Here is a 27,961-nt window from a genome sequence, read left to right on the forward strand (position 1 = left end):
TGCCTCTTGATTTTGTCATTTTTTCACCTCATTCATTCTCCCCACCCATCCATCCCTGGGTCTGTGTGTCACTGTGTCCGCATGTGACTCTTCCTATCCGAGTGATCCTCTCGCAGTGTGTCCCTGTCACTGTCATGCCTTGGCTCCCTGACTTGTCTGTCTAGGACCATCTAGGACTCCATGCCCTCTCTTTTGGGGTCCTTATGAGATCTCTGGCCTTCTCAGGCTACTTTTTTCATGCTTATGGTTGTGGTAGTCACTGGTCAGGGGCCTGCAAAGAGTCTGAGGGATGGAGCAGATGTATCTCTCCCAAGGACTCAGGTACCCTTTCAGCACAGCCAGGACCGACTCCTCTTCCACCTTCACCCGGGAAGCTTTGGAACTTCTAGCATTGTTGACTGTCTCCTTTGCCATGTGCCTGTCTCACCCACCAGGACCTTTGGTCTCCTGTGTGTCATCTGCCTCTCCAGGAGCTTCCCACCGCAAACCTCTTCCTTGCTGACTTGATTTCCTCCCTTCCCTCACTTGGCCATTGTATATTTTTTCATTTCCCCATTTTGTTTCACCCCCTTTTTTGCATTCCTATCTCCCGTGGTCTCCCTTGCCTATTCTTTACCTTTGTTCCCATAACCTGCCCTCTGCCTACCTTTTATCCTTGATCACCCTAATTCCCTCTTACCCCTTATCCTCTCACTGAGCATTTTAACCTCAGCAGCAAAAGGTACCAGAGAGGAAGGGGCTGGGAGAGGTAGGGAGTATGGTTTGTGAAGGCACATAAACAGGCCAAGAAATCAATTTAATGGGCTTCCAGGGGCATATAACCCCTTCATCAGTCAGGGCCATTATGTCCATTAACTGTCAACTTTGATTTTGTAAGGGGACATTCTCTAGGACTCTGAACTCCACCCTGCTTGGTTGCCTCTCATCCTTCAGGTCATTCTAGATATCAGTGGCTTTTTCTTCACTTTCTAGTTCATCTTCTTCCTGGCCCCCCTGTTATTATCATATTTGGATTCAGCACGATCCTTTATGTGGCCGTTTTCATTCATATGACAGAAGCTATCTTGTGCAAGAGGCCAGGTTCATTCAGCCTAAAGAATGGGAAAGGTGGATAAAGAGTCTGGGGAGTTTACCTTGTGTTAAGCCCATCATTGTTTTCCAGCCCTTGGAGCTTGGAAGGGTAAAAGGAGGAGGTAGATAGGGGCAGAAGATGGAAGATTTCCGAGGTGAACAGTGTTCCAGAAAGGAAGGAGAGGCCGGGTGCAATAAATGTATGGGGTAGAGAAATGCATGACGTGAGGGATGTGCAAAAGGAAGGGAATAAAATCCATGAGGAATGGGGGCAGGGAAGGAACCGAGGGGTGATTGGGAGAATGAAATAAAACATGACTTGATAGCGATACAGAAGATGGAGAGAAATGATAGAGTATTCCTCAAGAGGAGGTCAACAGAAAAGGCAATATGCAATGAATACAATTGTAAAGTGGGGGAAGGGAGGAACTGAAGAATAATATGAGGTGGAAAAAGAGTATGGTACAAAGAAGGTAAATGGAAGGCAAGCAGAGGAGTGCTGAAGCAGATCAGAGCTGCACAGAGCTTGGTAGGGGGAAAAAGGAGAGGATGAGGTATCAAAGGAAACAAATGCCTCTGGTGTGAAGGGGACCCAGCGTGACCGGTGCAAAGAGAGCGCTGCAGGAGGGGTGATTTGGAAAAAGGCATAGCAGAAATACCACTGGGTGAAGCCCCACAAGAGAGAGATGCCAAAGGAGAGGCAGAGAGCCCTCAGAGATACTGGTGAAGAGAGACAGAAAGAGAAGCTTCCGAGCATTCATTCCACTGGGCACATCCCTCACTACCCCACCAGAGGCCTTTGCATTTCATTCCCAAGCCAGGGGGACCCAAGCAAAGAGATGAAAAAAGTAGAAATCCCATTTACTTTACCTGACAGGAACTTGAATCTTTCTAGCCCCCTGAGAACCAAAGATCTCAAGCCTCTGATGTCATAAATTGCTGGTGTTGCCTTGGCAACCTGACAGGGTTCCTCCCTCCATGATGTCAGAGCAGCTGGTGTTACCTTGAAACACATAGAGGAAGAACTTGCTGCTTTGCTGGAGCTGTACACGTATGGGGCCGGGGCCTGAATCTGATCTGTAGGATTCCTGGGTCTTAGCTCAGAGTGAGATCTTGTATTTGATTGCCCAAGGTTCACTAGATCCTGCAGGAGCAAGAGAAGGGAACTTGGGAGACAGGGGGCATTGAAGACTGGGTGGTAGGACTGAAAGACAGGCAAAAAAGGAAGAAAACTGGAAATGGCAGTTACAGAACATGAGACGGGCGTTATGAGCAGGGAGGAGAGCTATTGAAAATGTAAGATGAACCTAGCTCTGGGTTTAGGAGTGGAGACTGAAGCTGTAAATGCAAAGACAAGAGATCAGAGCTGTGTGAATGTAACCTGATGCAGGGATAAAGAGGAGGGTTCTGAAATGGCAGCGGGCACAGTGGAATTTGGCTGGGGCTGCTTTAAGTTGGAGAGATGAAGCTGTTGGGTGAGAGACCCAGGGTGAGTCATGATGGTCTTATGAGCAGGGGCCTTGTCCATCTTCTTTCCGACTGTTTTCCCAGCACCTCGCCCAGCGTCTGTCACATAGAAGATGCTTCATATCTGTTGATCGAATGTTGAGTAATAGGGAAAAGATAGGGAAAAGAGTTTCCCACCTCCCTCTTACCCCAACCTTCAGGCCTAAGTCTGCATAAGTGGGTAAGTCGGGAAAGTAGAAACTGAAGGAAAGGTCTGGAGGGGAGTTTTCTGATCAACACTGAGATCTCAGGTAGAGAGAGGAGAGACTAGGTCAGGGGCACACCCGGAGTCAGCTCAGGGGAGCCACACTTGGAGGGTTGACTCCAGGGTCTGATCCAGGGAATCTTTGTAGAGATAATAGGAAGAAAACATGAATGAACAATCTTAGGAGCCCAAGAGGAAGATGTGGAGGAGGGTGGAGAAAGGAGGTGGTTTCCAGAAAAGGTTGGGAGCTGTTTCCAAAGACAGAGTGGGTGGATTTGAATTGGAAGTGGCATCCCGGGCCGACTGCATTCCCAATCATGAAACCACAATTGAACCCATCATACCCCTGCCCTTCCCGCCATGTGACAAAGAGTTCATAAAGCAACACCAGGGCCATCCTAAACACCTTGTCCCAATCCAGGCAACTCCAAGGAAGTCAGTATTGGCCAAGTAGGCCAACAAGCAGGAGGCACAGACCTGGATGTAAGAACCTGGTGAGGGATGGCCTTGATGCCTGATTGCTCACTGTTGAAAGAGTCCAGAGGTATCTGGAAGGTGGGGAGGGAGGCAAGTGATGCAGAGCTCACCACAACTCTGAATGAAATCTGCAGAGAGGTCTCAATACACAGAAGGTTTAGAGAAAGATGCACTAGTCAGGGATTATAACCTGTCCCGTTTCTGTGGTGAAGAGTCAGAAGGACTCTGAATGGATTGGGACTCTAGGAAAGAAGACCTGGAAGGGAGCAAGCAACCTGGGAGCCCTGGGGGAGAGAATCTGGCTATAATAAGAAAGGCTAGGGTGACTGGAGAGTCCTGAGGAGGGGGGCACCCCGAAGGGAGGGCAGTGGCGGCTGGATGCACTGTCAGCCGCCACCATGGACTTGGGCAGCTCATATTTTGCAGCAGGCGACAGGCTGTCGACACGGCGGTCCTTTACCTCACCGTTAGAAACTCATTTCATTGATTTTTCCATCTTTCTTCTCTGTCTTCTCAGTCATCCCACCACTCACTTTCCCAGAGCCCCTTGCCTCTCTGGGGAATGCCCCAGGGGACTGCCTGCCCACCCCTCCTCCACCCCAGGCTCATGTGACAGGGGTTAAAGATTTAGAGGGCCTTCCAGCACCCCCACTCCCTCCCCCCCCACCACCGAGGTAATCCCATTGGCTCTCAGTAGCCCCCTCTTGTAGGAACTAGTCCAGAGACCAGGGCCTCTGTTAGGTCGTTCAGGATGCCCAGTTAAGAGGGGACAGGGCTAAGATCCACCTGTTCTGTCACCAAGCTATACCACTGAAGTGCAGGCTGCATGTCCCTGGAAGGAGACATCTTTTACTAATTCCTCCTGACACAGCTTGGTATCCCTTAAAATTTTTCTTTCAAAGTCAAGTGAGAGAACAGGAGCGGCCTCTGTGTTTGGACAGGAATAAGGGATTACATTAAAGCTAAGCTTCTAGCCTTGGAGTCACATCAGGGCCATCCACTGGAACGGTGCTTGCACAGGCGCCTGTGCAATTAGGAGGACATAGTAGCAAGAGCTCTCTTCTCAGAGAAGAAGGTAAATGTATGCAGTGTCTAGTTCAGTGTAGTGTGTTGACCTGCAGGCAGTGGGGCAGGATGGGTGTGGGTCAGAAATTTTTACTTCATGTGTGGACATTTCCCTAGTGCCTCCTCCAGTCACAGCCTGCTACCCTCAGCCTCTCCCTCTGGGGCTGGGATCGGACAAAAGGTTAGGAGTCAATTGCCAGTCATTTGGCTTCTCAGTGAAGGAAGGCAGAGGGTGGGACAGAAGTGTTAGATGGGGTTTCCCTGAGGAACGAATGGGATACATGCCCTTTCTATCCTCAAAATTTTCAGTCCTTGTTTTGCCAGTGACCACCCCCCCAGCTCAGTCTTATGGCTCTGTCCTCCTTTTTCTCTCTGGTCTCTGGGAGGTTGTTTCTCTGGGGCCCAGTGTGTCTTGGGTGTGGGGTGTCTGAATCCAGATTCTGCTACCTCCTCTGACTCATGGGCCTGTCCGCCCCCCCTGGCAACTGTCTTCCTTTCTGTCCAGCCACTTCCAGGTTCTGGACCACTGGCCTACTTGGGCCGGAATGCCTTCTTCCATCTTGTTTCTCCCGGGATTTTCAAAACCCAGAGGTAAATCCTGGTGCTTCCGGGAGAGGAGTGCACTTGAGGTTAGAGAGACCGAGGCAGGCCAAGAAAGGAGTGTGGGAGGGATAAGGGCAGGGAGGAGTGGGAGAAGCGGGGGCAGGCTGAGTATGACCGAGGAAGGGAGTCCGAGGCAAAAACCATGTGACTTGGAGCCGACGTGAAGGCCACAATTTAAATGAAAAAGAAAGGAGGGCGGTAGACTGCGCGGCCGGGTAAAGAAATGGGAAGAGCAAAACCGGGAGCCTGACCCCCTGCCGGGAAACGAAGGCTGGGGGGAGGAGGAGGGAAGGAGAGTGGCTGGGGAGAGGCTTCAGGCGGAAAAGGCAGCTCTGGCTCAGCCTCTGTGGCAGTCCTGAGTTCAAGCCGTGCTGGCTTTGACCCTTGTGGGAGGAACTGAAGTGGCAAATTAACGACGATAATGAAGTCACTGCTCCTTGTTTGTCTTTGCTGGTTTCCCCTTGAGATTTGTCCTCTGGCCAGACGGGGCAACGTGGGGGAGGGGAGGGCCATCGGCGGGGAAGGGCGGGGGAGGGGCGCGGAGGAGAGGACCGGGAAGTGGAGACGCGGGGGCCGAGCGGACCCGAGCGAGGAGGAGGAACTCAGGCAGGGAGGAGGCCGAGGGAAGGGGACGCGCCAAGAGTAGGGGAGAGGAGAGAGCGGCGGCAAGACGGGAGGGAAAAGAACAATGGAGAACAGGGCAGGGAAGCCTGGAAGGAGGAGCAGAAGACCGGGCGGGAGAAGGAGAGCTGGCACCGGGAAATGGCGAGCCGGAGGGAAAGAACGTGGCCGGGGCTGCGGGAGCTGCAGCTGGCGGGGCCAGTGGGCGGGGCCTCATCTCCATCTCTAATGGCTGTGAAATGAGGTTAGCTCCATTAGAGGCGGTGAGAGTGTAACGGGATCACACTCATTAGGGCTGGGCCATCCTAGTAATTACCACCACCCCAAACACGCCCGCGCCAGCCGGGCCGCCGAGCACAAACAGGCACGCGGCAACACACCCGCACCGGGCAGCCCCGCCGCCCGCGGCCCAGCGAGCAGCCCCGGGCCCACGCGGGCAAGAACTAGGGCCCGGGGAGACCCAGCCCCAGCTGGAGGTTTGACAGCTAGCGCCTTCACGAACCCCGAAGATGTGCCGGGACAGACACCTACGCCCTCAGCCACGCACGCAATCAGAAAGCAGTGAACACACACGTACACCCCAACTCAGGAAATAAGGCACGTGAGTGAATAACTATCGTTTCTATTTATTGATCCCAAAGTGCTGGCCTGGATAATGATCATCTCAACGGACACAACTCCATGAGGAACTATTCCCCATTCTGTATACAACGAAACAGTTTTTAAGCAACCCACCTGAGGTCATTTGCATAATGCAGACAACTAAAATTTGATTTCAGGTCTGTCTGACCCTAAAGGCCAAGTTCTACAAGAATGCTCTGCTGCTTGTCTTGAAGCTCATATGTTATTATGGATGCATATGTGTAGACCTCCAGCTTTAAGAGACATTATCATAAATTAATACGCATATCCCCTACCTTTTGATTTCTATCTCCAGCCACCCCCCAAACACAAACACACAAAAGGAATGGCCAGAGCCCCTCATTGACTGCAATGTGAATAGCACCCCCTGGAGTTGCACAAAGCAGTGGTCCTGTTCTGGCTCATCTTTTACTAAGAAACTGAGAGCAGCCATCTAACACCTTCAAGCTCAAAGAGGAGCCTGACAGCTTATATGCTCAAGGGGACACACATAGGACAGAGTAACACACAAAAACCTCAAAGACCTTATTCAAAATGCACAGCAGCCAGAGTTCAGAAGCTAGCAAATTAACCCAAGAGCTGAGTGCTGGGGTCAGGCTACGGGAGTCCAGTCTAGACTCCACATCTTTCCAGGTGTGAGACCTTGAAAATTCCTTTCCCCATCAATGTCTGTTTCCATGTTTGTAAAATGGGAATGAATGGCTGTATCTATTTCATCAGATTGTAGTGGAGAATTAGGGGATGCAATTTCCAGGGCTCGGCACAGTGCTGGCACATGGTAAACATTTAAGGATACTATTATTATTAGTTGTCTTGTTGTAACACTATTTAAATGGAGCCATTACTATGACAAGGTTCACGTAGACTCCAAGAATCAGAAGGTTTTATTTATATTACAATGGTATTCTTTCTATTAATTCTAAAGAATTGTGTGTAAGTCCTTTCAAGTGCAGGGACCTTCTACAGAGGTCCTCTATGCCAGGAGCAGATAGGTTCCTGAATCTGAACTCAAGAACACTACTCCCTGCCCTCATATAAAAGGGTTCAGAGCTGGCTTTGTGGAGTTGTCCGAGCCTGAGTCTCCCAGGGGCACCTACAAGATCACACAGCTCCACACGGCTGTCCTAACGCTTGTGGTGTCATTAAAGGAGATGCATGGGCAAGAGGGTCCACTCCTCTCCAGCACGTCCACCCCTCCAGCAGCAGACACCCTGCAGCCCACTCAACAAAGTAAGGCAAATGTGGATGGATGTTCCACTAGCTGGTTGTGGTTTTAGTCCACAGCTTCCCTTTGACCCGTCTGCTCCCAGCCTATCCCCATCTTCCTCCTCTCTGCCTCTGCTTTCTCCTCACATCTCACCTAGTTCCATTATGCCCACCCGAAGCATCTTGCAAGGTGTAAGACACAGTTCCTGGGCTCCATCCCTCTCACTGGGGACAGGCCCCCTGCCCAATCTGATGCCAAAGCCGGGAGGCCTCCATGAGATTCAATAATCACACTTGTGGATCAAGATTTGGCCCCATCCCCCAACTTCCCTGCCTCTCCCTTTCCCTCCCTTCTTCTTCCCTCTTCCTCTCTACCTTAGCTGTCTCTTTCTTTACCCTCTATGACACACCTTCTCCTGCCTAAGTGCTTCATTCCCTGCCAACTCTCATTTTCTGTCTTTTGGACAAACATATTTCACAAAGTAAACACTCCCAAATATTTGGGGTGGGGGGAGATGGAGAGGTCTAGGAGAGGTAGGTAGGATTGAAATGGAGGAATAGGTACTGCTGAAACTAATATTACAATATATGTTATTTACTAGAATTTATTTTTTAAATTTTTTTTATGTTTATTTTTTTATTTTTGAGAGAGACAGAGCATGAGTGGGGGAAGAGCAGAGAGAGAGAGAGAGAGAGAGAGAGAGACAGAATCCGAAGCAGGCTCCAGGCTCTGAGCTGTCAGCACAGAGCCTGACACGGGGCTTGAACCCATAAACTGTGGGATCATGACCTGAGCTGATCGGACGCTCAACCGATGGAGCCACCCAGGCGCCTCTCTTATTTACTAGAATTTAAATAAAAACTTGAAATATGAAAAAAAAGAATGGAGGAATAGGAGTACCTCTTGTTTCCTTTTGAATAGGAAGGGAAGATTTAGAGATAGAAAATGATAGTGTTTTTCGGTTTTTTGGGGGGGGAGTGTGAGGGGGAAAATGATAGTTTATTTTTTTATTTTGAGAGAGCGAGAGAGAGCAGGGGAGGGAGCAGAGAGAGAGAATCCCAAGCAGGCATCACACTGTCAGCAAGGAACCCACAAACTCAAGAGTTGGACATTTAATCGACTGAACCATCCAGGCGCCCTGAGAAAATGATAGTTTTAAATGAAGGGAGTGGCCATATAGTTTTGATCCAGGTATTAACTGCTTTTGCACCCGGTCCAACTGTGAGCCTGGGCAAGGCTTCCATTCTCTGCTCTCAGATGATGGGGTGTCTCGAGGCCTGGCAAGTGAGAAATGAACTCTGCTGCTGGGCAGACTTAGCTTTAAATCCTGGCCACTGAAGACTCTCCCCTCCGTTTTTGAAAAGGGCAGAAATTAGAGGATGAGTCCTGGTCAAGAAGGAGCGAAGCAGAAGGAAAGTTGTCACCCACCTGGGAACACCTCACTCTGCTCTGTGGGAGGAGCTAGCCAAGACAGAAGGAAAAGAACCAGCCTGACTGATCACCCAGAAGGCCAGGAAGGAAGGGATCATTCTTCCCATTTTCCCAGGTTGCAAGTAACTTACCAAGGTTGCATAGCTGGTGAGTGGGGGAAGCAGCCCAGCACTGAACCTGGGGCTGCATGAATCCATAGCCCATGTTCTTACACTGCTTTAAAAATCAAGCTCATCAAGTTAGAGTTTATTGTCTATACCAAACAATCCCTGTTAGGCAGGGCACTCTATATTTCCTTTTTCTTTCCCCCTCTTCTCCAAGGCTTCTGCCTCTTAAAAGCAACAGGTTGAGACAAAAAGGGGCAAGAGGCAAAATAAGTGTGGAAGAGGGCAGTGCCCTAGGCAAGAATTTCAGACAGAGGAAGAAGAGGAAAGGTCCTAAAAATGGACTCTTCAGTAAGGGAGAGGGGATAGATCCAACAGTTGGAAAAGTGAAAGGCAAAACTGGAAGGCTCTGATGTGGAAATCATTGTATGCAAATTTTAAGCAAATATGCTGGTGGCATCTGGTAGACTTTCTGGGAAAGTCTTTGCCATGTCCTTGCGTCTGGAGAAAAGAAGGGAGTGGGATTTTGCTTTAAGTGGGATTCTGGTTTAAGGAGAGGAGGGGGAAGAGAAAGGCAATCTGTTCGCCCGGCCTGGCATGTTTTCTCCTTGGTGATGTTCCTTCCATAACCACTAGGGAGCAGTAGTGTTTCTTCTCCTCTCGGTGGCCTGCTTGGGGCGGAAGGGGGCGCCATCCAAGGGTAGCCCTGGTCTTGCCGGGCTCCAGACGGGAGCTCCCGTCGCTGGCTTTGCCTCCATTTGCTGCACCCGTGCCCTAGTTCCTCCTCGGGGAGGGATAGAGTCTCTCTGTCCTCGGGCCGCGTTTCTTCGGTCCTTCCTTTTGCCCTTGCTCCTTTGGCTCTTGTGCCTCACTGTGTTCTCCCTGCCTTGTGCGGTCTCAGAGCCCACCTTTTCAGACGTCCGTAACTTCATATCCAAGCCTTTCAGTCCATCTCTTAACATCTTTCTCTCTCTCGGTAACTTTCTGGGTCTACTGTCCGTCTTGGAGCCTCCCAGCTCCCCGGCTTCTTCCTGTTTTAAGCACGGTGGATCTGCCCCCCGAATAGGGAGCATTTATCAAGAAGGAGGAATTCTTGTCCAGCTATTTACTGGGTGCATTTCTGCACACCTACCATGGAACAATGTTTGCAGTTCAGTGATTATGTTTGGGGGGCAACTCCTCCCTAGCTGAGCTTTGAAAGTAGCACTTCCAGCCTTCTCTTCTCATCCTGAGCAATAACCATGGACCCGGCTCTGGAAAGAGGAAGAGGGCAATAGTAAAAACAAAACAAAACAAAACAAAACAAAACACACACACACACACACACACACACACACACACACAAACTCTTCTATTCCTCCATAGCTTTCTCTCCACCTTCCCCTTACTCCTCTCCTCCCCCTGTGAGGGAAGGAAACATTAGGGATGGAAATGGAATGAAGGGGCAGCAGGGGAGCTCTGGAGACTGAGCCATTTTGGAGCTGGAAGATTCATCTCAGGGGATGACTACACCCTCAGAACTCTCCACCCTCCCTTGGCTCCAGGCCTGCCTCCTCCCATCCCCCTCGGTGGCAGCAGCCTTGTAATTTAAAGCTCTCTCTGTCGCCTCTAATGTGATCCTCTCGTTTTATTGACTCTCTCTGCCGTCTGTGGCGCCCCTTCACATCAATCTCCGCTCTAATCACACCGCCGCCACTGCCTGCTGTCTCCCCAACCCCTCTCCTCCTGGGCCCCAGCCCTTGCAGCCACCTCTCCTTTGACTGTCCCCCACGTCCACCCTACACCTGGACCGCCCTCTTCCTCCCTCCCTTCCCCAGAGGCGGGAGTGCCAGGGCCCTTGAGGGTGGTCTTCTCCCCTTCCCCACCTCTGAGATGTGCCCCAAGGGAGAGGAGATGCCCTTAAGGAAAGCCCGGAACTACAGGAGGAATGGCAGTGGTCTGAGGGTGAACATGACTCTTGGCCTGGAGGTGGTAGGTGGAGGGTGACTTGGTCTGTCATCCGGCTCTGCATCATCTCCAGAAAGAGCTGAAAACTGAGTTCAAGGTAGGAAGGGCAAAGAGAGGGACACAGAGATTCAGAGAGGGAAGGAGGAAAAGATTGAGGAGGAGGGAAATGGAAGGAGGAAAGAAAAGGTGAAAAAAAAAATCATTGCTGCAGTTAAAGGTTTGTAATAAATAGAGGGTGATGGGAGAAGCGTGGAGAAGAAAAGGGGGGGAGCTGGGGGGTGCACTGAGGCAGAGATAAATTTGCAATTGAAATTCTTTCCTGTAGAGGAGGAGGAGGGAGGTGGGGAAGAGATTTGCAATTTTAAACAGCTGCCGACCTACCCTTGGCGGTCTGGGTCTCACCCACGAGCTAGCCCAGAGCTAAACTCCTTTGGTTTCTAAGAATCAGCTGGGTTTTTTTCCAGTCCTGGGAAGTAGAAGCTTTGGAGAGAGGATTTGGGGCTTAGGTCGTTCTAGCACCTCCTCTGAAGTTAGATCTGGAGTTGTGAATCAGGAGCCAGGAGGAAGCAGCTGATCGATGTGATGTAGGCGCGGTAGCCCAGCGGGGATGAAGCACCACCCGGGTCAGCCCTCGGTGGCAGGGCCCGGGAGAAGCCCGGCTTGCCCAGCCTCACTTCTTCCCACCAGGTGGGGCAGCGAAAGGGTGGTGGGCCCCCACTGTGAGGGGTAACAGTGGACTGTCAGACCCTCGTGAGCCAGCACATTTATCCCCTACCCCCAAGGATTCCGTAGGAGAGACACCTTTCTCCCAGTTTCGGGCTTCTGCTTTCTGGTTATCTAGGATAACCCCTCCATCTAATACCTTTACTTCCCTCCCGGTTCTCCAGCTACCTCCCCCCCCCCCCCAGCCCCCCCCCCCTTGCCCAGGTGCTGATTTGCATTTTCATTAGCATGCTGATCCAGCCCCACGCGGAGCTACTTAATGGCTCTGACTTCACGCCTGGCTAGCCCCCTAGGAGGAGGGGGGGAAGTGGGAAAGGGGGCCTGCAGGCTGGGTGGGGCCAGGCCGAAGACCCATTCCTAATCAAAGAATCTGAAGGTGAGCATTAGAGGTGGCCCAAGGAAGGAAGGAGAGACCACATCCCTTCTGGAAGCATGGGCTTGAACGCTAAAGGTTTAATCATTAGAGATTGGCTGATAATTAAGACCTGGAGTGGATGCAAGCCACTTGGGACACTGGGAAAAGTATGGGATGGTGAAGCATGGGGAACTGGTGAGTTTGGTGGGGACGGGAAGCGGGGCGGGGGGGGGGGGGGGGGGGGGGAGGAAGGTGTGGTAATCAAGGTAAAAAGGCTGGGAGCAGCGTGGGAGGCCTGGTGTTTCTAGTAGCTGGAGGGAGCCCCGGAATCCTGACTGCTAGACCTCTGGAGGCTCATTTGGCCTTTCCTGGGTCTGAGGGACGATCCAGGTAGATGGAGGGCCCAGGTCTCTGTGCCCCGCCAGTCCTCTGGTTTCCCCTCCTTGGAGTTGTGTGACAGTTAGCAGCTCACTCAACCTGTTTCTTGGCTGCCTCATCTGCAAAATAAGATTAAATGAAATAATTGATGAAAGCATTTAGCACAGTGCCAGGACCATGGCATATGTACCTTAATAGCTTTTAGTAATATTACTGTTATTATTTTTTTTAATCTCTTTGTGGGGGAGGAAGCTAATCACATAGAATCGGTTGTCTTCCAACTGGCCAGGGAAGCCTCCGCCTATTTCACATGCTTGTGACCAGAGATGGCTCTGGAGGGCATCTGTGAGAGCAGCACCGGGCCTGCAGGCCAGCAGAAATTCACTGTGGCCTCTCTGGCTCAAGGACCTTGACTTAGGGAAACTACCCCTTCAATGAGTGGAAAATCTGAGGGTCTTTCCTAGCGTTCATTCATTCAACAGACATGCACTGACTATGTGGCGGGCATTTTTCTTGGTGCTAATGATAGAGAAAGTAGGGTTCCTACTCTCATGGAACTTACCATCTAGAAGGGAGAAGTAAGTAAACCAGGAAATATCAGGTGGTGAGAAATCTCTGAAGAAAGTAACCCCCCGGAGCATGTTAGCTTCCATAGGAAGGGAAAGCCTGTTGGAAGAGGTGATATTTAAGCAGACACCTGAATGAGAATTTGCCACCATGCAGAGGTCTGGGGAAGAGTCTTCCTGGCTGACAGAGTAAGCTGTTTAGCTTAGGCAAGGCCCTAAGGTGGGAATGGACTTGGTGTGTTTGAAGAACAAAAAGGCGGCCAGTGGGCTGGAGGCAGCCAGCCAGGCAGGGTGGAGAGTATTAAGACGTGTCAGAAGTAGGCCGGCATCAGATCAGATAGATCCTTTTGTAGATCAGGATCCTTTTGGATCTTATTCATTGTACAGTGAGAAATCATGGATGGGTTCTTAAGGATATAGTACAATTGACATTTTTTTTTTTTTTTGGTTTATTTATTTATGAGAGAGTGAGGGGAGGGATAGAGAGAGAATCCCAAGCAGGCTCCGCAATGTCAGCACAGAGCCTGATGTGGGGCTTGATCTCACAAACCACGAAATCATGATCTGAGCTGAAATCAAGAGTCAGACACCTAACCGACTAAGTCACCCAGGCACCCTACAGTTTACCTTTTTTTTAAAAGAATTTTTTTAATGTTTATTTATTTTTGAGAGAGACAGAGAGAGAGCATGAGAGGCAGTGAGGCAGAGAGAGAAGGAGACACAGAGCCCAAAGCAGGCTCCAGGCTCTGAGCTGTCAGCACAGAGCCCGATGCGGGGCTCAAACTCACGGACCGTGAGATCATGACCTGAGCTGAAGTCGGACGCTTAACCGACTCAGCCACCCAGGCGCCCCACAATTTACCTTTTAAAAGACGTTTAAGATATCTGAAATTTGCTTTAAAACAATACAGGAAAATGGAAAGTGGGTAAAGATATGGATGAACCAAGATAGGCCATGTGTTGGTGGCTGTTGAAACTGAGTCATGAGTACAAAGGGGTACCTTATGTTATTTGGTCTACTTTTATATAGGTCTGGCATTTCTTATAATTGAGAATTAAATGAAAGGTCATTCTGGCGGCTGGATGGAAGGAGACTGGGCTGTAGGGGCAGCAGTGGAAACGGAAGCCACCGTGGAGCTCGGCACACTGGTTCAGGAAAGACCGTGGCTGGGGTGACGCTGATGCTACTGGAGACGATGCTAAGGGAGGGATAGGACGCGTGTCTGTCTGAGAGATTGCTGTCCCGTTGTATGTGGGGAGCGGGCTAGAGGAAGCTTCTAGGTTTTTAGCCTAGCAACCAGATAAATGGTGGTCCCAAGTTCTGAGATAGGGAAGATGGGAAGAACGAGCTCGGGGGGAGAAATAGTTCTGATTTTGGACATGTTATGTTTGAAGTGTGTTAGCACTAAGGTGAAGCTTCAGGTTGGCAGGTGGGTAGCTGAGTCTGGTGCTCAGGGAAGAGAGTGGGGCTGGGTACCTGGAGAGTCAAGGGCCTGTCTGGGTGTCTCCTGCCACCTCACAGCCCCGCTCTCTCCATGTTTCCCCCGCAGGGTACTTGCCGTCACGCTGAAATGAACCCCCGGCGCTCCTCCGTCTGCCATGGCCACCCTTAACTCATCCTCTACCACTGGCACCACCCCCACCCCTGGACACAATGCCCCGTCTCCGCCTCCGGACACCTCCCCCCCTGGCACCCCCGCTGATCCTGTCACCAAAGATCCCCCTGCTGCCCCCTCCACCTCTGAGAGCATGAGGCCCTCAGAGCCAGGGGGACAGGCCCTGGAGTCAGGCTGTGGCCTCGTCCCACCACAGGAGACTGGGGAGCCCCGAGAAGAGGCTGGCTGTAGTGGCTTCTCACCAAAGGACCTAGGAGTGCAAGAAGACAAGGAGCAGGAGGAGGAAGGAGGAGGGCTCCCTCCCGTGGACCTAAGCAACCATTTATTCTTCGCAGCTGGTGGTGAGGCCTACCTAGTAGCCAAGCTGTCCCTGTCAGGTGGCAGTGAACTCCTGTTACCAAAGGGCTTCCCCCGGGGTGAGGTGGGAATCAAGGAGGAGCCCAGCTTGCCCCTCCTTGCCCACCTACCCTCTGCACACCTCACTGCCCTTCACATCCAACATGGCTTTGACCCAATCCAAGGCTTTAGCTCTTCTGACCAAATTCTGTCCCATGATACCTCAGCGCCATCTCCGGCCACCTGTGAGGGAAGGGATGGAGCCTTCTGGAGCTACCAGCTGGCTCCAAACCCACCCGGAGATCCCAAAGATGGCCCTATGGGGAGCAGGGGAGGAGACCACAGGGCACTCTTCTGGCTCTGCCTCCTGTGCCGCCTGGGTTTCAGCAGGGCCCAGGCCTTTATGGGTCACACACAGTCTCATGGGGTGAAGCTAACCCCTGCTCAACATCTGGGCCTGCCCAGTAATGCAGCTGTGCTTCAGGTGGGAGATGAGGGCCGCGTGGCCCTCCTAAGCTTTCTGGAACCAAAACCACCTGCTCGCCCCCCTTTAGAAATGCCCCTTGATAATAGCAGCATGGTGAACACAGAGGCCAATGTAGCCCAGACTGAGGATGGTCCCCCTGAGGCAGAAGCTCCTGTCCTGCCTGCGGAAGAAGTCAGGGCACTTAGCCCACCCTCCCCCGCAACAACTCCCGCCACCTGGGACCCCAGCCCAACCCAAGCCAAAGAATCGCCAATGGCAGCTGGCGAGGCAGGGCCAGATTGGTTCCCGGAGGGGCAAGAAGAGGAGGGAGGGCTCTGCCCCCCACTGAACCAAAGCTCACCTGCCTCTAAGGAGGGGGGCGCTCTCTCTGCCCCAGTCGGCTCCCCCGAAGACCCCAGCGACCCACCCCAGCCCTACCGCCTAGCTGAAGACTACACCCCAGCCCCTGCGGCCTTTCAGGGCCTCAGCCTGTCCAGCCACATGTCTCTGTTACACTCTCGCAACTCCTGCAAGACGCTCAAGTGTCCCAAGTGCAACTGGCACTACAAGTACCAGCAGACCCTGGACGTGCACATGCGGGAAAAGCACCCGGAGAGCAATAGCCACTGCAGCTACTGCAGTGCCGGGGGCGCCCACCCCCGCCTCGCCCGTGGAGAGAGCTACAACTGTGGCTACAAGCCCTACCGCTGCGATGTCTGCAACTACTCCACCACCACCAAGGGCAACCTCAGCATCCACATGCAGTCTGACAAGCACCTGGCCAACCTGCAGGGCTTCCAGGCGGGCCCCGGTGGGCAGGGCAGCCCCCCGGAGGCGCCACTCCCGTCCTCTGCCGGGGACAAGGAGCCCAAGACCAAATCATCCTGGCAGTGCAAGGTGTGCAGCTACGAGACCAACATCTCCCGCAACCTGCGCATCCACATGACCTCTGAGAAGCACATGCAGAATGTCCTCATGCTGCACCAGGGGCTGCCGCTGGGCCTGCCGCCTGGACTGGTAGGGCCGGGGCCCCCTCCCCCGGCAGGAGCTGCCCCCGCCACCCCCCCTGAGCTCTTCCAGTACTTCGGACCGCAGGCCCTGGGGCAGCCTCAGGCTCCCTTGCCTGGCCCCGGGCTGAGGCCAGACAAGCCCCTGGAAGCCCAGCTGCTTCTCAACGGCTTCCACCACCTCGGAGCGCCTGCTCGCAAGTTCCCCCCACCAGGTAAGCAGCCTGGGATCTGCACCTGTTTCCCCTTCTCCCTTCCCCAGGGCCAGACTCGAGCCTCTGCTCCCTCCTAAGGGCCAGCCCCCCACTGGGTAACCCCAGCTCCCTCGGCGCTATCCCCATTTACCTAACTGCCCCATTCCTTCCTTGGGCCACTAACCTGCTTCTGTCCCCCAGCCCCTGGCAGCCTCTCCCCGGACACCCACCTGCCTCCAAGTCAGCTCCTGGGCTCCTTGTCTGACAGCCTGCCCACCTCACCACCCCCAGATGAAAGCCCGTCCCTGAAGGTGTTCCGCTGCCTAGTGTGCCAGGCCTTCAGCACAGACAACCTGGAGCTGCTGCTCTACCACTGCAGCGTGGGCCGAAGCCTCCCGGAGGCTGAATGGAAGGAGGTGGCTGGTGACACCCACCGCTGCAAGCTCTGCTGCTATGGCACTCAGCTCAAGGCCAACTTTCAACTCCACCTCAAGACTGACAAACATGCTCAAAAGTACCAGCTGGCAGCCCACCTGAGGGAGGGGGGTGGGGCCGTGGGCACCCCCTCCCCAGTGCCCCTGGGAGATGGGGCTCCTTATGGCTCCGTTCCCCCCTTGCACCTGCGCTGCAACATCTGTGACTTTGAGTCCAACAGCAAGGAGAAGATGCAGCTGCACGCCCGGGGCGCAGCCCATGAAGAAAATAGCCAGATCTATAAGGTGAGAGTGGGGCAGGGAGCCTCTGGGACTTGAGGGGAGCAGCACAGAGCCTCTGGGGGGAGAGAAGAGAAGGGGATGGGGACGGATCAAAGAGATGCTGAGTGGGAGAGCGATGGGAAGACCCAGGACTGGATACAGTGGCAAGTATGTACTGGGATAATCAACTTTTTGGAGATAGTCGTGGAGGGGAGGCCAAAGGATGGTGGACTCTGATAAAATGAATCCAGTACTTTATTCGGCTTTTCTGATGTTCGGGACTGGAGGGGAGTGTCTGCTCAGGCCATCTTGTCATCCGTTCAAGAGGTTGGAACCAGATTCCATTCACCTACTAGGGTGGAGTCCAGTATTGGTAGGAGGAAGAGAAGGAGACAGGGGAGAAAAAGCAGTAATATTCAGGTGGCCACAGGAGGGAAAGGGGAGGGGGCTGAAGAGGGTGGAAGGGATGGGTAGGGAGGGGCTGCTGCTGGTCAGGCTCCCTTGGGGGAGGTGAGATCTCGAGGTGTCTGTCCCTTCTGGGCCTGAGCATCCTCTTTCTGTGCTTCCAGTTTTTGCTGGAGATGGAGGGGGCCGCGGCAGGGGCTGAGCTGGGGCTGTTCCGCTGCCTGCTGTGTGCGTGGGAGACCCCCTCCCGCCTGGCTGTGCTGCAGCACCTACGTGCACCGGCCCACCGCGACGCCCAGGCCCAGCGGCGTCTGCAGCTGCTGCAGAGTGGCCCCGCAGCCAAGGAAGGGCTCTCGGCTCTTCAGAGCATCCTGAGCTTCAGCCATGGGCAGCTCCGGACTCCCGGTGAGGAAGAGGGGACGGGGCAGGGCGGGCAGCAGGTGTGGGAGCTGGGGGTGGTGAGGTGATACCAGTGAGGAGAAACGGGTCTGTGGGCAGTCAAGAGCAAGTGGGAAGGAGCCAGCTGTGAAGGGGAGATAAAACCGGACTTGGGGAAGAGTGAGGCTGCCCAGTGAAGCAAGGAGCAAGAGGCTGCTGGAGGGAGGAGGCAGTGAAGGGCAAGGGCTTTGCTGGGTGGAGAGCAGAGAACAGGAAAGTAGATAAGGAGGAATCACCCGCTGATTCTGAATCGTGACCAGCGTCCCAGCAACACTGGGTGTGGGGAGTGGCAGGAGCTGGTCAGGAAGGAGAGAACTAGAAAAGCAGAAGAATGGAATCCACTTCGTGCTGGGTTAGGGTATGTCAGAAGAAGATGGGAGTTGTGGGCCTGGCCCGAAGGTTGCAGGGATAGGAAGCCCTTGACAAGTTCCCCAGCCTCTTCCTGTCTCCTAGGAGGTCTTCAGCCCGAAGGCTGGGCTTAGGGTCCCCCTTAGGCAGCTGAGGTTGTACCAGCAGAGACCAGGAACAGCCCGCCAGGCATCATTGATCCAGAGGGTGCAGGAGAAGAGCCTGGAAGGGGCTGTCAGAGGTGGGCATGGGCATTGGGGCTTTGTAGGGGCTGGCAGTGGGCGAGGGTGAGGGTACGGGCAGCAGGAACCAGGAACAGGCAGCATTGACTGGTGCTAATTGAATTGCCAATATGCTGGCTGGAGTTAAGTGCCGGAGGGGCCCAGATCAATAGCTAATGATCCTGGCGCAGGGCTGAATGGAGTTAAGGAACTTTAACACTTTAATTAGGCTGCCACCGAAAATAAATTCCTACACATCTGTCAATTCTTACTTGAGTGGTAATCTCCTCTCCCAGCTAGACCTGCCGCCTCCTGCTTGCCGCACCTGCCTCCACTCAACTTCACTTTCCTTCTTCAGTGCCCCTCCCTTTATGTCTCTGGGCTCCCTGCTTCTGGGACCAGTAGGCAGGGAGCCCAGTTGGCCTGTCTCCGCTGTCTATGGCCAGACTTGTTTCCTCATCTTTAAATGATGGGGGCTGGGTACTTAGAGTTAATCTCTTAGGCTCTCCCACCTCCAACCCTGTCACTTCTTCGTCTGTTTCTTTTTGGCAGCTTTTTGACTCCTCCATCCATTTTCTCCTTCTCCTGGCTGCGTGTCCTGCTTCCTCTGCCCTATGTCCTCCCTTTCCTGATGCTTCACTAAGTTGGCTCTCCCCTCATCCCACACAGGGAAGCCTCCTGTCACCCCCTTAGCTGAGCTGCCCACCCCTGAAAAAGACTCTCAGAACAAGACAGAGCAATTGGGTGAGTTGCTCATCTGGTCCATTTTCCCTCTATCCCTGCCCCTTGTCCCCCACCCTCTGCCCCATCCTCATACATTCTGAGGTGCACATGGGATTCTGCAGTAATCCAGCCACCCAGTGAGGCCTCATAGGTGCATGGAGCCAAACTGATACAAGAAAGGGCTCATCAGAGGGAAAGGAGGGGGAGCCACAAAAGGCTTAAATCTGGCCATCCCGCTAACCTGGGATCAGCCCTGCTGGGCCTCCTTTCCCTGTACTATGTACAGCTTTGTGCTTTCCTGCCCTTTCCCCCCAGCCCAGCCCCCTACCCTGGAGGCTCTTTGCTACAAATCAGGTAATCTTAAGGGCTGGGGGTCTGGAAAGAAAGAGGGAAGGCTGTCAGAGTCTCTTAATCTCTTCTCCTTTCAGCTTCTGAAGAGGTCGAGAACAAGTCTGGCTCTCGAGGAGACAGTGCCAACCAGACCACGGTCAGAACTGGGATAACTGGGAATAGCTGGGGTGGGGGTGGGGGGCGGGGTAGGGCCTGGTTTTACTGAAATTTGTTCATATTCTAAAGCCTGAAATTCTTATCAGTAGAGCTTTACAGCCAGATTTCAGACTAATGGCAGACCTAGTTTTGTCATGCTTGTGACTTGTCTCAAAACACATTAAGAGATGCCACCTAGGGCCAGTTATATGTTTAGCACCATACAGGGAGCAGAGCTGGCCCCAGGGGTGTAGCACAGAGGGAGAAGACAAGAAGGGAGGGCAGGACTTGAGGGAAAAGTGAAGACAGAAGCTGTCCCAAGGTAGGAAAAGCTGGAAGCAGGTGGAGGAAGGAGGGGAGGAGGGAAGACAAAAGTGAAGAAATGAAAAGAGAAAGCCCAAACCAAAAGGCTAGCCCACTGCCCAGCTCTCTATTCCTGTCAGGAGCAGAAAGACAACTAGACACGGATGGTCATCTCCTGCAGAAGGCCCCAGGCCTGCATGGAACCATCTGGGCACCTCCTTCCTGAGGGTAGAGGCCCCAGCCCAGATGACTGACCCAGATAGCAAACCCTGAAGCTCTCCAAGTTTCCCAGCCTTGGGCCTCTGCCTGGCCTAGGCAGGACCTGTGTGTTTTAGCTTTGTGGCCTGAGAGTGTGGATTCTGAGGGGACTCCCAGACTGGGTCCCTGAGGCTCCATGCTGCCCCTCCCTCACAGCTCTCCAAATGGGACCTCAACAGGCAGGATTACTACATTTCCACAGACTGCAGCAGTGCTGGCCAGACCCTCCTCACTCCTGTTTTCTCCTGCAGACCGATTCCAGATGTCTGTTTCGAGGGCCAAGTGCATTAAAATGAGCATCTGGATGCCCTTCCTTTATGGCCATCCTGTCCCAGTATGCAGGCCTGGACCAGTGGCACAGGGGGCAGGAGAGGAACTGAGCCAGGGAGATGAAGATAGGCTGGAGGTCAGGCAGTCAGGTGACTAAGGTGGAGACAGGGCCTTCCCTTGGCCCCACCCCTCTAGAGGTGTGGGCGAGAATGTGCCTGCAGAGCAGGACAGAATTTTCATGGGCCACTGGGGGAGCTGTGGCGTTTGTTTACATTAAGAAGGGGAAAAGGAAAAGAAAGTGGGAGCTGCTGAGCCGCTGGGAGATGAGCCGGCTTCTGAGCAGACAGGTAGGGAGGGCCCCTCTTCAGGAGACACTCAGGTTAGGGACCTTGGGGAGGCAGAGTGGGCAGGGATAAAGGAGCCTCTGGGTCCAGATGTGCCAGAGGGCAGGGGCGCCATCTCACAGGGGAGACACGGGCAGGGTGTGGGTGGGTAAGAAAACTAAATCCCGGGGAGATAGGTACAGGGTCATACTGTAGCTGGAGTACTAAGCAAGGCAGCAGAGAGAGGCAAAGACCAGGATGGAGGGAGAGGGCCGGACAAAGAAGGCAGGCAAGGGGAAAGTCTAGCCTAGGCCTTTGTCCCAGTGGAAGGGAAATGAGGGAGGAGCCAGCTTCTTGCTTCTGGCTGGATCCGTGGTGATGCCTTGATGCCTCTGAATGTGGCTCACTGCTAAATTGGGAGTGGGGGATCATGCTGTGTCCAAGAACACAAAGGGCTGGGTGATGGTGGGCCCCATCATTCTCTGACACCTCCTCCCCAACCCATGTGCCCCCAGGTATTCTGCTGTCCATACTGCAGCTTCCTGAGCCCCGAGCCCGAACAGGTGAGGGCTCACACCCTCTCCCAGCATGCAGTGCAGCCCAAGTACAGGTGTCCGCTGTGCCAGGAGCAGCTGGTGGGCCGACCTGCCTTGCACTTCCACCTTAGCCACCTTCACAATGTGGTGCCCGAGTGCGTTGAGAAGCTGCTGCTTGTGGTGAGTACTGGCTGGGTGAGGACCCATCCAGGAGGCCTTGTTTGGGCCAGGAGGGGAAGAAGAGGCAGGGGCATCCAGGCAAGTATGGGTTTAGCGGGGACAATGTTGGTGAGGAAGCTAAGCATTTCCTTCATTTCCATTAGGTCCTGATAAGAGCTGTTCAACTGGGGAGGCATGGGCTTTGGAGCAGGAGAGGCAGCAGCCCAGGCCCTCCCCTCTGGGGAAAAGCCAAAGTTCTGGGAGTGTTTCCAGGAGGAGACTGGAGCCCTGGACAGAAGCTGGGCACAAGCCCAGGTGCAGAGCAGGGTGTGAGGAGTAGCAGGGTGGGTCAGCACAGGGGAGTCACTGGGCTTTCTTCCATTGTAGGCAACAACTGTAGAGATGACCTTTACAACCAAAGTGCTGCCTGGGCCCACTCTATGCCCACTGGGGGATGCCCCAGAGCCCCCTGCTCCGGGGCCAGAGCCTGAACCCAGCAGAGAACAAGGAGCAGGTAAGAAAGGGGACATGAGCTTCATGGACCAAGAGGGTCTGAAGACAACTGAGGCAGGGATCAGTTGTCCTTGATATGGGGTGGGTGGGGTCTGACTTCAGACAGTTACCTTCTCATGGCACCCTTCTCTTTCCTTCAGAAGGCCCTCAGCTGACCCCAGAAGCCAGTCCTGATCCTCTTCCTGAGCCTCCCCCGCCCTTAGCTGAGGCCCCAGACAAGCCCCCAGGAAGCCCTGATCAACCCCCATCACCAGCCTCTCGGCCTGATGTCCTGGTGGAAGAATTGGCCCCTCCACCCACCATGGCTGAGGAGGAAGAGGGGCGTGTGGGGGAGCCCCGCCCTGCAGAGCCAGCTCCATCTGACTCTCGCCACCCTCTGACCTATCGGAAGACCACCAACTTTGCCCTGGACAAGTTTCTTGACCCTGCCCGGCCCTATAAGTGCACTGTGTGTAAGGAGTCCTTCACACAGAAGAATATCCTTCTGGTCCATTACAACTCTGTCTCCCACCTGCACAAGATGAAGAAGGCTGCCATTGACCCGTCCGGCCCTGCCCGAGGAGAGGCAGGTGCTGCGCCTCCCACTGCTGCTGCCACAGACAAGCCCTTTAAGTGCACTGTCTGCCGAGTCTCCTACAACCAGAGCTCCACCCTAGAGATCCATATGCGCTCAGTTCTGCACCAGACTCGCTCTCGGGGGACCAAGACTGACGCCAAGGCCGAGGGGCCAGAGCGTGGCCAAGAAGAGCCCAAGGAGGGTGAGACTGAGGGGGAGACTGGCACTGAGAAGAAGGGCCCTGACCCTGGTGGCTTCGTATCTGGGTTGCCCTTCCTGTCGCCTCCCCCACCCCCCTTGGACCTACACCGATTCCCAGCACCCCTCTTCACCCCACCAGTCTTGCCCCCTTTCCCTCTGGTGCCGGAATCACTGCTTAAGCTCCAGCAGCAACAGCTGCTCCTGCCCTTCTACCTCCATGACCTCAAGGTGGGGCCCAAGCTGGCATTGGCTGGGCCCACACCCCTGCTGTCTCTGCCAGCTGCCACTCCTCCTCCCCCGCCCTCTAAGGCTGAGATGGCTGAGCGGGAGTGGGAGCGGCCCCCCATGGCGGAAGAGGGGAATGAGGCGGGGCCCGCCTCGCCCCCCAACTCCACGCCTAATGAAGCAGCCCGCACTGCAGCCAAAGCCCTTCTAGAAAACTTTGGCTTTGAGCTGGTGATCCAGTACAACGAGGGGAAGCAGGCTGTGCCCCCTCCCCCAACCCCACCCCCACCAGAGGCCCTGGGGGGTGGAGACAAGCTGGCCTGTGGGGCCTGTGGGAAACTCTTCTCCAATATGCTTATCCTCAAGACACATGAGGAGCATGTCCACCGCCGATTTCTGCCCTTTGAGGCCCTGAGCCGTTATGCTGCTCAGTTTCGAAAGAGCTACGATAGCCTATACCCACCCCCTGCAGAGCCCCCCAAACCTCCTGATGGGTCCCTGGATTCACCAGCTCACCAACTGGGCCCTCCCTTCCTGGTCCCAGAGTCTGAGGCAGGGGGGGCCCATCCCTCTGAGGAGCGAAGCCGGGCAGGAGGACGCTGGCCGCCAGAGGAGGAAGAAAGCTCCAGAGGGAATCTGCCTCCCCTACTGCCTGCAGGCCGCAGGTTCTCCAGAACCAAGTTCACAGAGTTCCAGACCCAAGCCCTGCAGTCTTTCTTCGAGACCAGTGCCTACCCCAAGGACGGAGAAGTGGAGCGGCTTGCAAGTCTCTTGGGCCTGGCTACCCGTGTGGTAGTAGTGTGGTTCCAGAATGCCCGCCAGAAAGCACGCAAAAATGCCATCGAGGGGGGTCCTGTGCCGACCGGAGGGGGCAGCGGGGGAGCCTCTGGCTGCAGGCGCTGCCATGCCACCTTCTCTTGTGTTTTTGAGTTGGTGCGGCACCTCAAGAAATGCTATGATGACCAGCCCCCTGAAGAGGAGGAGGAAGAGGCAGAGAGGGGGGAAGAAGAAGAAGAGGTAGAGGAGGAGGATGCAGAGGAGGAACAGAGCCTGGAAACCCCCGCACGGCCCGGGGGCCCGTCACCTGAACCTGCAGACAGGGAAGAGCTGAGCCAAGCAGAGGCAACAAACCCAGGAGGCAAAGAGCCTGAAGGGAGGGCCCCTCCCTCGCCTTCCCCAGTCCACAGTTGTGACCAGTGCACCATGTCTTTCTCCAGCCAAGATCTCCTGACCAGTCACCGCCGGCTACACTTCCTGCCATCCCTGCAGCCCGGTGCTGCACCCCACCTCCTAGATCTGCCATTGCTGGTGTTTGGGGAGCGAAGCCCCCTGGTGGCAGGTGCTCCACCGGCCCCAGGGCCACTGCTGAAACGGAAGCATGAGGAGGGCAGCCTGTCCCCAACGGGCAGTGAAGCAGGGGGTGGAGGGGAGGGCGAACCCCCCAGGGACAAGCGCCTACGTACCACCATCCTGCCCGAGCAGCTGGAGATCCTGTACCGTTGGTACATGCAAGACTCCAACCCAACGCGCAAGATGCTTGACTGCATCTCCGAGGAGGTGGGACTCAAAAAGCGGGTGGTGCAGGTCTGGTTCCAGAACACCAGGGCCCGGGAGAGGAAAGGCCAGTTTCGAAGCACCCCTGGTGGGGTGCCCAATTCAGCAGTCAAGCCCCCCATCACTCCTGCCCCTGCAGCCTTCCCCAAGTTCAACCTCTTGTTGGGCAAGGTAGACGATGGATCTGGGAGGGAAGCCCCAAAGCGGGAAGCACCTGCTTTTCCCTACCCACCAGTTACTCCTGCTGCCGGGCCCCTGGCTTTCCTACCACCTGGGAAGGAGGCCACCACCCCAACACCAGAGCCACCTCTACCTCTCCCACCTCCCCCTCCACCCAGTGAGGAAGAGGCTACAGAGGAACCTTCTAAAGCTTCACCAGAGAGCGAGGCTTGCAGTCCATCTGCAGGGGATCTCAGCGATTCGTCGGCTTCCAGTCTGGCCGAACCAGAGTCTCCTGGGGCTGGGGGAAGCAGTGGAGGAACAGGAAGTGGGGTCGGGGTTCCAGATGGAATGGGGCAGCGGCGCTACAGGACCCAGATGAGCAGCCTGCAGTTGAAGATCATGAAAGCCTGCTATGAAGCCTACCGTACCCCAACCATGCAGGAGTGCGAGGTGCTGGGGGAGGAGATTGGGCTGCCCAAGAGAGTCATCCAGGTCTGGTTCCAGAATGCTCGTGCCAAGGAAAAGAAGGCCAAACTGCAGGGGGCGGTAGTTGGTGGGGCTGGGGGCAGCGGTGAGGGCCCCTTGGGAGCCCAGCGCACTGACTGTCCCTACTGTGACGTCAAGTATGATTTCTATGTCTCCTGCCGAGGCCATCTCTTTTCCCGCCAGCACCTGGCCAAGCTCAAAGAGGCAGTCCGAGCCCAACTGAAGAGTGAAAGCAAGTGCTACGAGTTGGCCCCAGCACCCGAGGCACTCCCGGCTCCCAAGGCCCCACCGGCCACCACACCTGCCTCTGTGCCCCTTGGGGCTGGCCCGGCCCTGCCTCGCCTGGCCCCGGTCCTCTTGTCTGGTCCAGCTCTGGCCCAACCCCCGCTGGGCAGCCTAGCTCCTTTCAATTCAGGTGAGTGGGCAGTTGGGAGGGGTTGGACTTCAGAAAGCATCTCTCTCTAATGACATGCCCCTCTTTTTCCTCCTGGACTCTTCCACCTCCAGTCTCCTGTCGCCTCCTTAGTTTCAAGCTCTTGGGGGAGAGGAGGGAGAGAAGGGAGCAAGGCAGCTAGGTGGTGGGAATGGGCGAGGGTGTGGCTGGAGGTGGCAGGATGGACACCAGGCCAGTAGGTGGCTAACCCTTCATCCCCTCCTTTCGTCTTCCTAGGCCCTGCAGCCTCCTCGGGCCTCCTGAGCCTCGCCACTTCAGTCCTGCCTGCTACCACAGTGGTCCAGACTGCTGGCCCAGGCTGCCCCTTACCTCAGAGACCTGTGCCCGAACAAACTAACAACTCCACAGCAGGCACCACTGACCCTGCCCCAGGCCCCCCTACTGAGCCCTCCGGGGACAAGGTCTCTGGTGAGCGCAAGCCAGTTGCAGCGCCCACCAACTCCTCCACTGACGCCCTCAAGAACCTCAAAGCACTGAAGGCTACAGTCCCAGCCCTGCTGGGGGGCCAATTTCTGCCCTTCACATTGCCCCCCACAGGGGGGGCAACACCACCAGCTGTCTTTGGCCCCCAGTTACAGGGGGCCTACTTCCAACAGCTCTATGGCATGAAGAAGGGGCTATTTCCCATGAACCCCGTGATACCTCAGACCCTCATCGGACTGCTCCCCAACGCCCTCCTCCAGCCACCACCCCAGCCCCCTGAGCCCACAGCCACAGCGCCTCCAAAGCCGCCCGAACTGCCTGCTCCAGGGGAGGGGGAGGCCGGGGAGGCGGATGAGCTGCTGTCAGGCAGTACCGGCATCTCCACCGTGGATGTGACCCACCGCTATCTGTGCCGCCAGTGCAAGATGGCATTTGATGGGGAGGCCCCGGCCACGGCTCATCAGAGATCCTTCTGCTTCTTTGGGCGGGGCTCGGGGGGTTCTGTGCCCCCCCCCACTGCGGGTGCCCATCTGCACCTACCATTGCCTGGCATGTGAGGTGCTGCTGAGTGGGCACGAAGCCCTGGCCTCCCACCTGCGCTCCTCGGCCCACAGGCGCAAGGCGGCCCCACCCCCAGGGGGCCCACCCATCACCGTCACCAACGCCGCCACTGCCGCCACGGCTGCCGTGGCTTTTGCCAAAGAGGAAGCAAGATTACCTCACACGGACTCCAACCCAAAAACTACTACTACCTCTACACTTCTAGCTTTATAAACAGACAAACCAAGATGGGGGGGGAGAGGGGAGGGCCTCAGGGCTCCCTCCCTTACTCCAAGGGGTGTTCGGTGGGAGCTCAAATCCCTCACCCCAACCCTCGGCTCGGCCCACCTCACGGGAATCTTTAAATTCCCACCCTCAGTGGGCTTCACACACCCCACCTCCAGCAGAGTCCTGCCTCCTCCCCTGCCCCCAGACACACACTGATCCTCTGCGGCTCATTGCCCATCTTCACACCCACTTTGTCATCCTGATGGTCCACTCATCTCTGCCCTGCCCACCACACACAAGATCTATCCTTGAGTCCATCTTCCTACAACCTTTTCCCCACTGAATTCCCAGTCACCCTCCCCCCACAAAACACAGTCAACCCCCGCGAACACACAAGTACATGTTATCCCATGCTGTTCTACTGACTGAGAAAACACCAAAAAAAAAAAAGGAAGAAGAAGAAAATAAAGAAAACCCAAGGCAAAGAAGGGGTAAGGAAAACAAACATTGCTACTCCCCCTTCTCCTTACCCCCTTGTCTAGAGCGTCACACAGCTCACAAACTTTCCAAATACCCAGTTGGCTCCCAAGGTTGGAGCCTGGGACGGGCAGGGAGCCCACAAAACTCGAACCAAACTGGAGGCTGGCAGGGGGAGAAGCACTTGCAGCTCACTCTCCCCACACCCCTCCCTCCTAACCCTCTCCTCGCCTGACAGGGGAGCCCCTGCGGCCTGGACTCTAGGGGAAGCCGCCGCCAGGAACCCCTCTGCCAACCCCCACCCTGCACCCTGGGAACTGCAGTAACTTATTCTCAAAGGCTTTAAACACAGAGATCCTCTCAGCAGCCGTGGGCCTGCCCCTTGTCCCAGCCCTGCCACGTGGGGGTCCAGCCTCCGGGACCGGCGCTGCCCACCAACGGCAAATCCAAAGTTCTT

At 55.0% G+C, this 27,961-nt stretch overlaps 1 protein-coding gene and 2 long non-coding RNA genes across 3 annotated transcripts; 1 reads left to right on the forward strand and 2 right to left on the reverse strand.

The window, feature by feature from the left end:
• Positions 1-777: 777 nt before the first annotated feature.
• LOC125909675 (uncharacterized) lies at positions 778-2,008 on the reverse strand. Its single transcript, XR_007453755.1, has 2 exons — positions 1,942-2,008; positions 778-1,091 (listed from the first exon to the last, which is right to left on the reverse strand). It is a non-coding gene; the product is annotated as an uncharacterized LOC125909675 (long non-coding RNA).
• ZFHX2 (zinc finger homeobox 2) lies at positions 1,964-27,501 on the forward strand. Its single transcript, XM_049613064.1, is given in 11 exon segments — positions 1,964-2,176; positions 14,452-16,541; positions 16,722-17,239; positions 17,785-18,025; positions 19,297-19,371; positions 19,779-19,837; positions 21,506-21,706; positions 22,073-22,199; positions 22,339-25,797; positions 26,053-26,765; positions 26,767-27,501. Coding segments are annotated over 10 exon segments (7,701 nt in total). The 5' UTR covers positions 1,964-2,176; positions 14,452-14,500; the 3' UTR covers positions 27,034-27,501.
• On the reverse strand, positions 17,267-25,194 carry LOC125909678 (uncharacterized). The gene is made up of 3 exons (XR_007453759.1): positions 25,111-25,194; positions 24,644-24,819; positions 17,267-17,567 (listed from the first exon to the last, which is right to left on the reverse strand). It is a non-coding gene; the product is annotated as an uncharacterized LOC125909678 (long non-coding RNA).
• Positions 27,502-27,961: the final 460 nt, after the last annotated feature.

Source organism: Panthera uncia (genome assembly GCF_023721935.1).
Source record: "Panthera uncia isolate 11264 chromosome B3 unlocalized genomic scaffold, Puncia_PCG_1.0 HiC_scaffold_1, whole genome shotgun sequence".
NCBI classification, from domain to species: domain Eukaryota; kingdom Metazoa; phylum Chordata; class Mammalia; order Carnivora; family Felidae; genus Panthera; species Panthera uncia.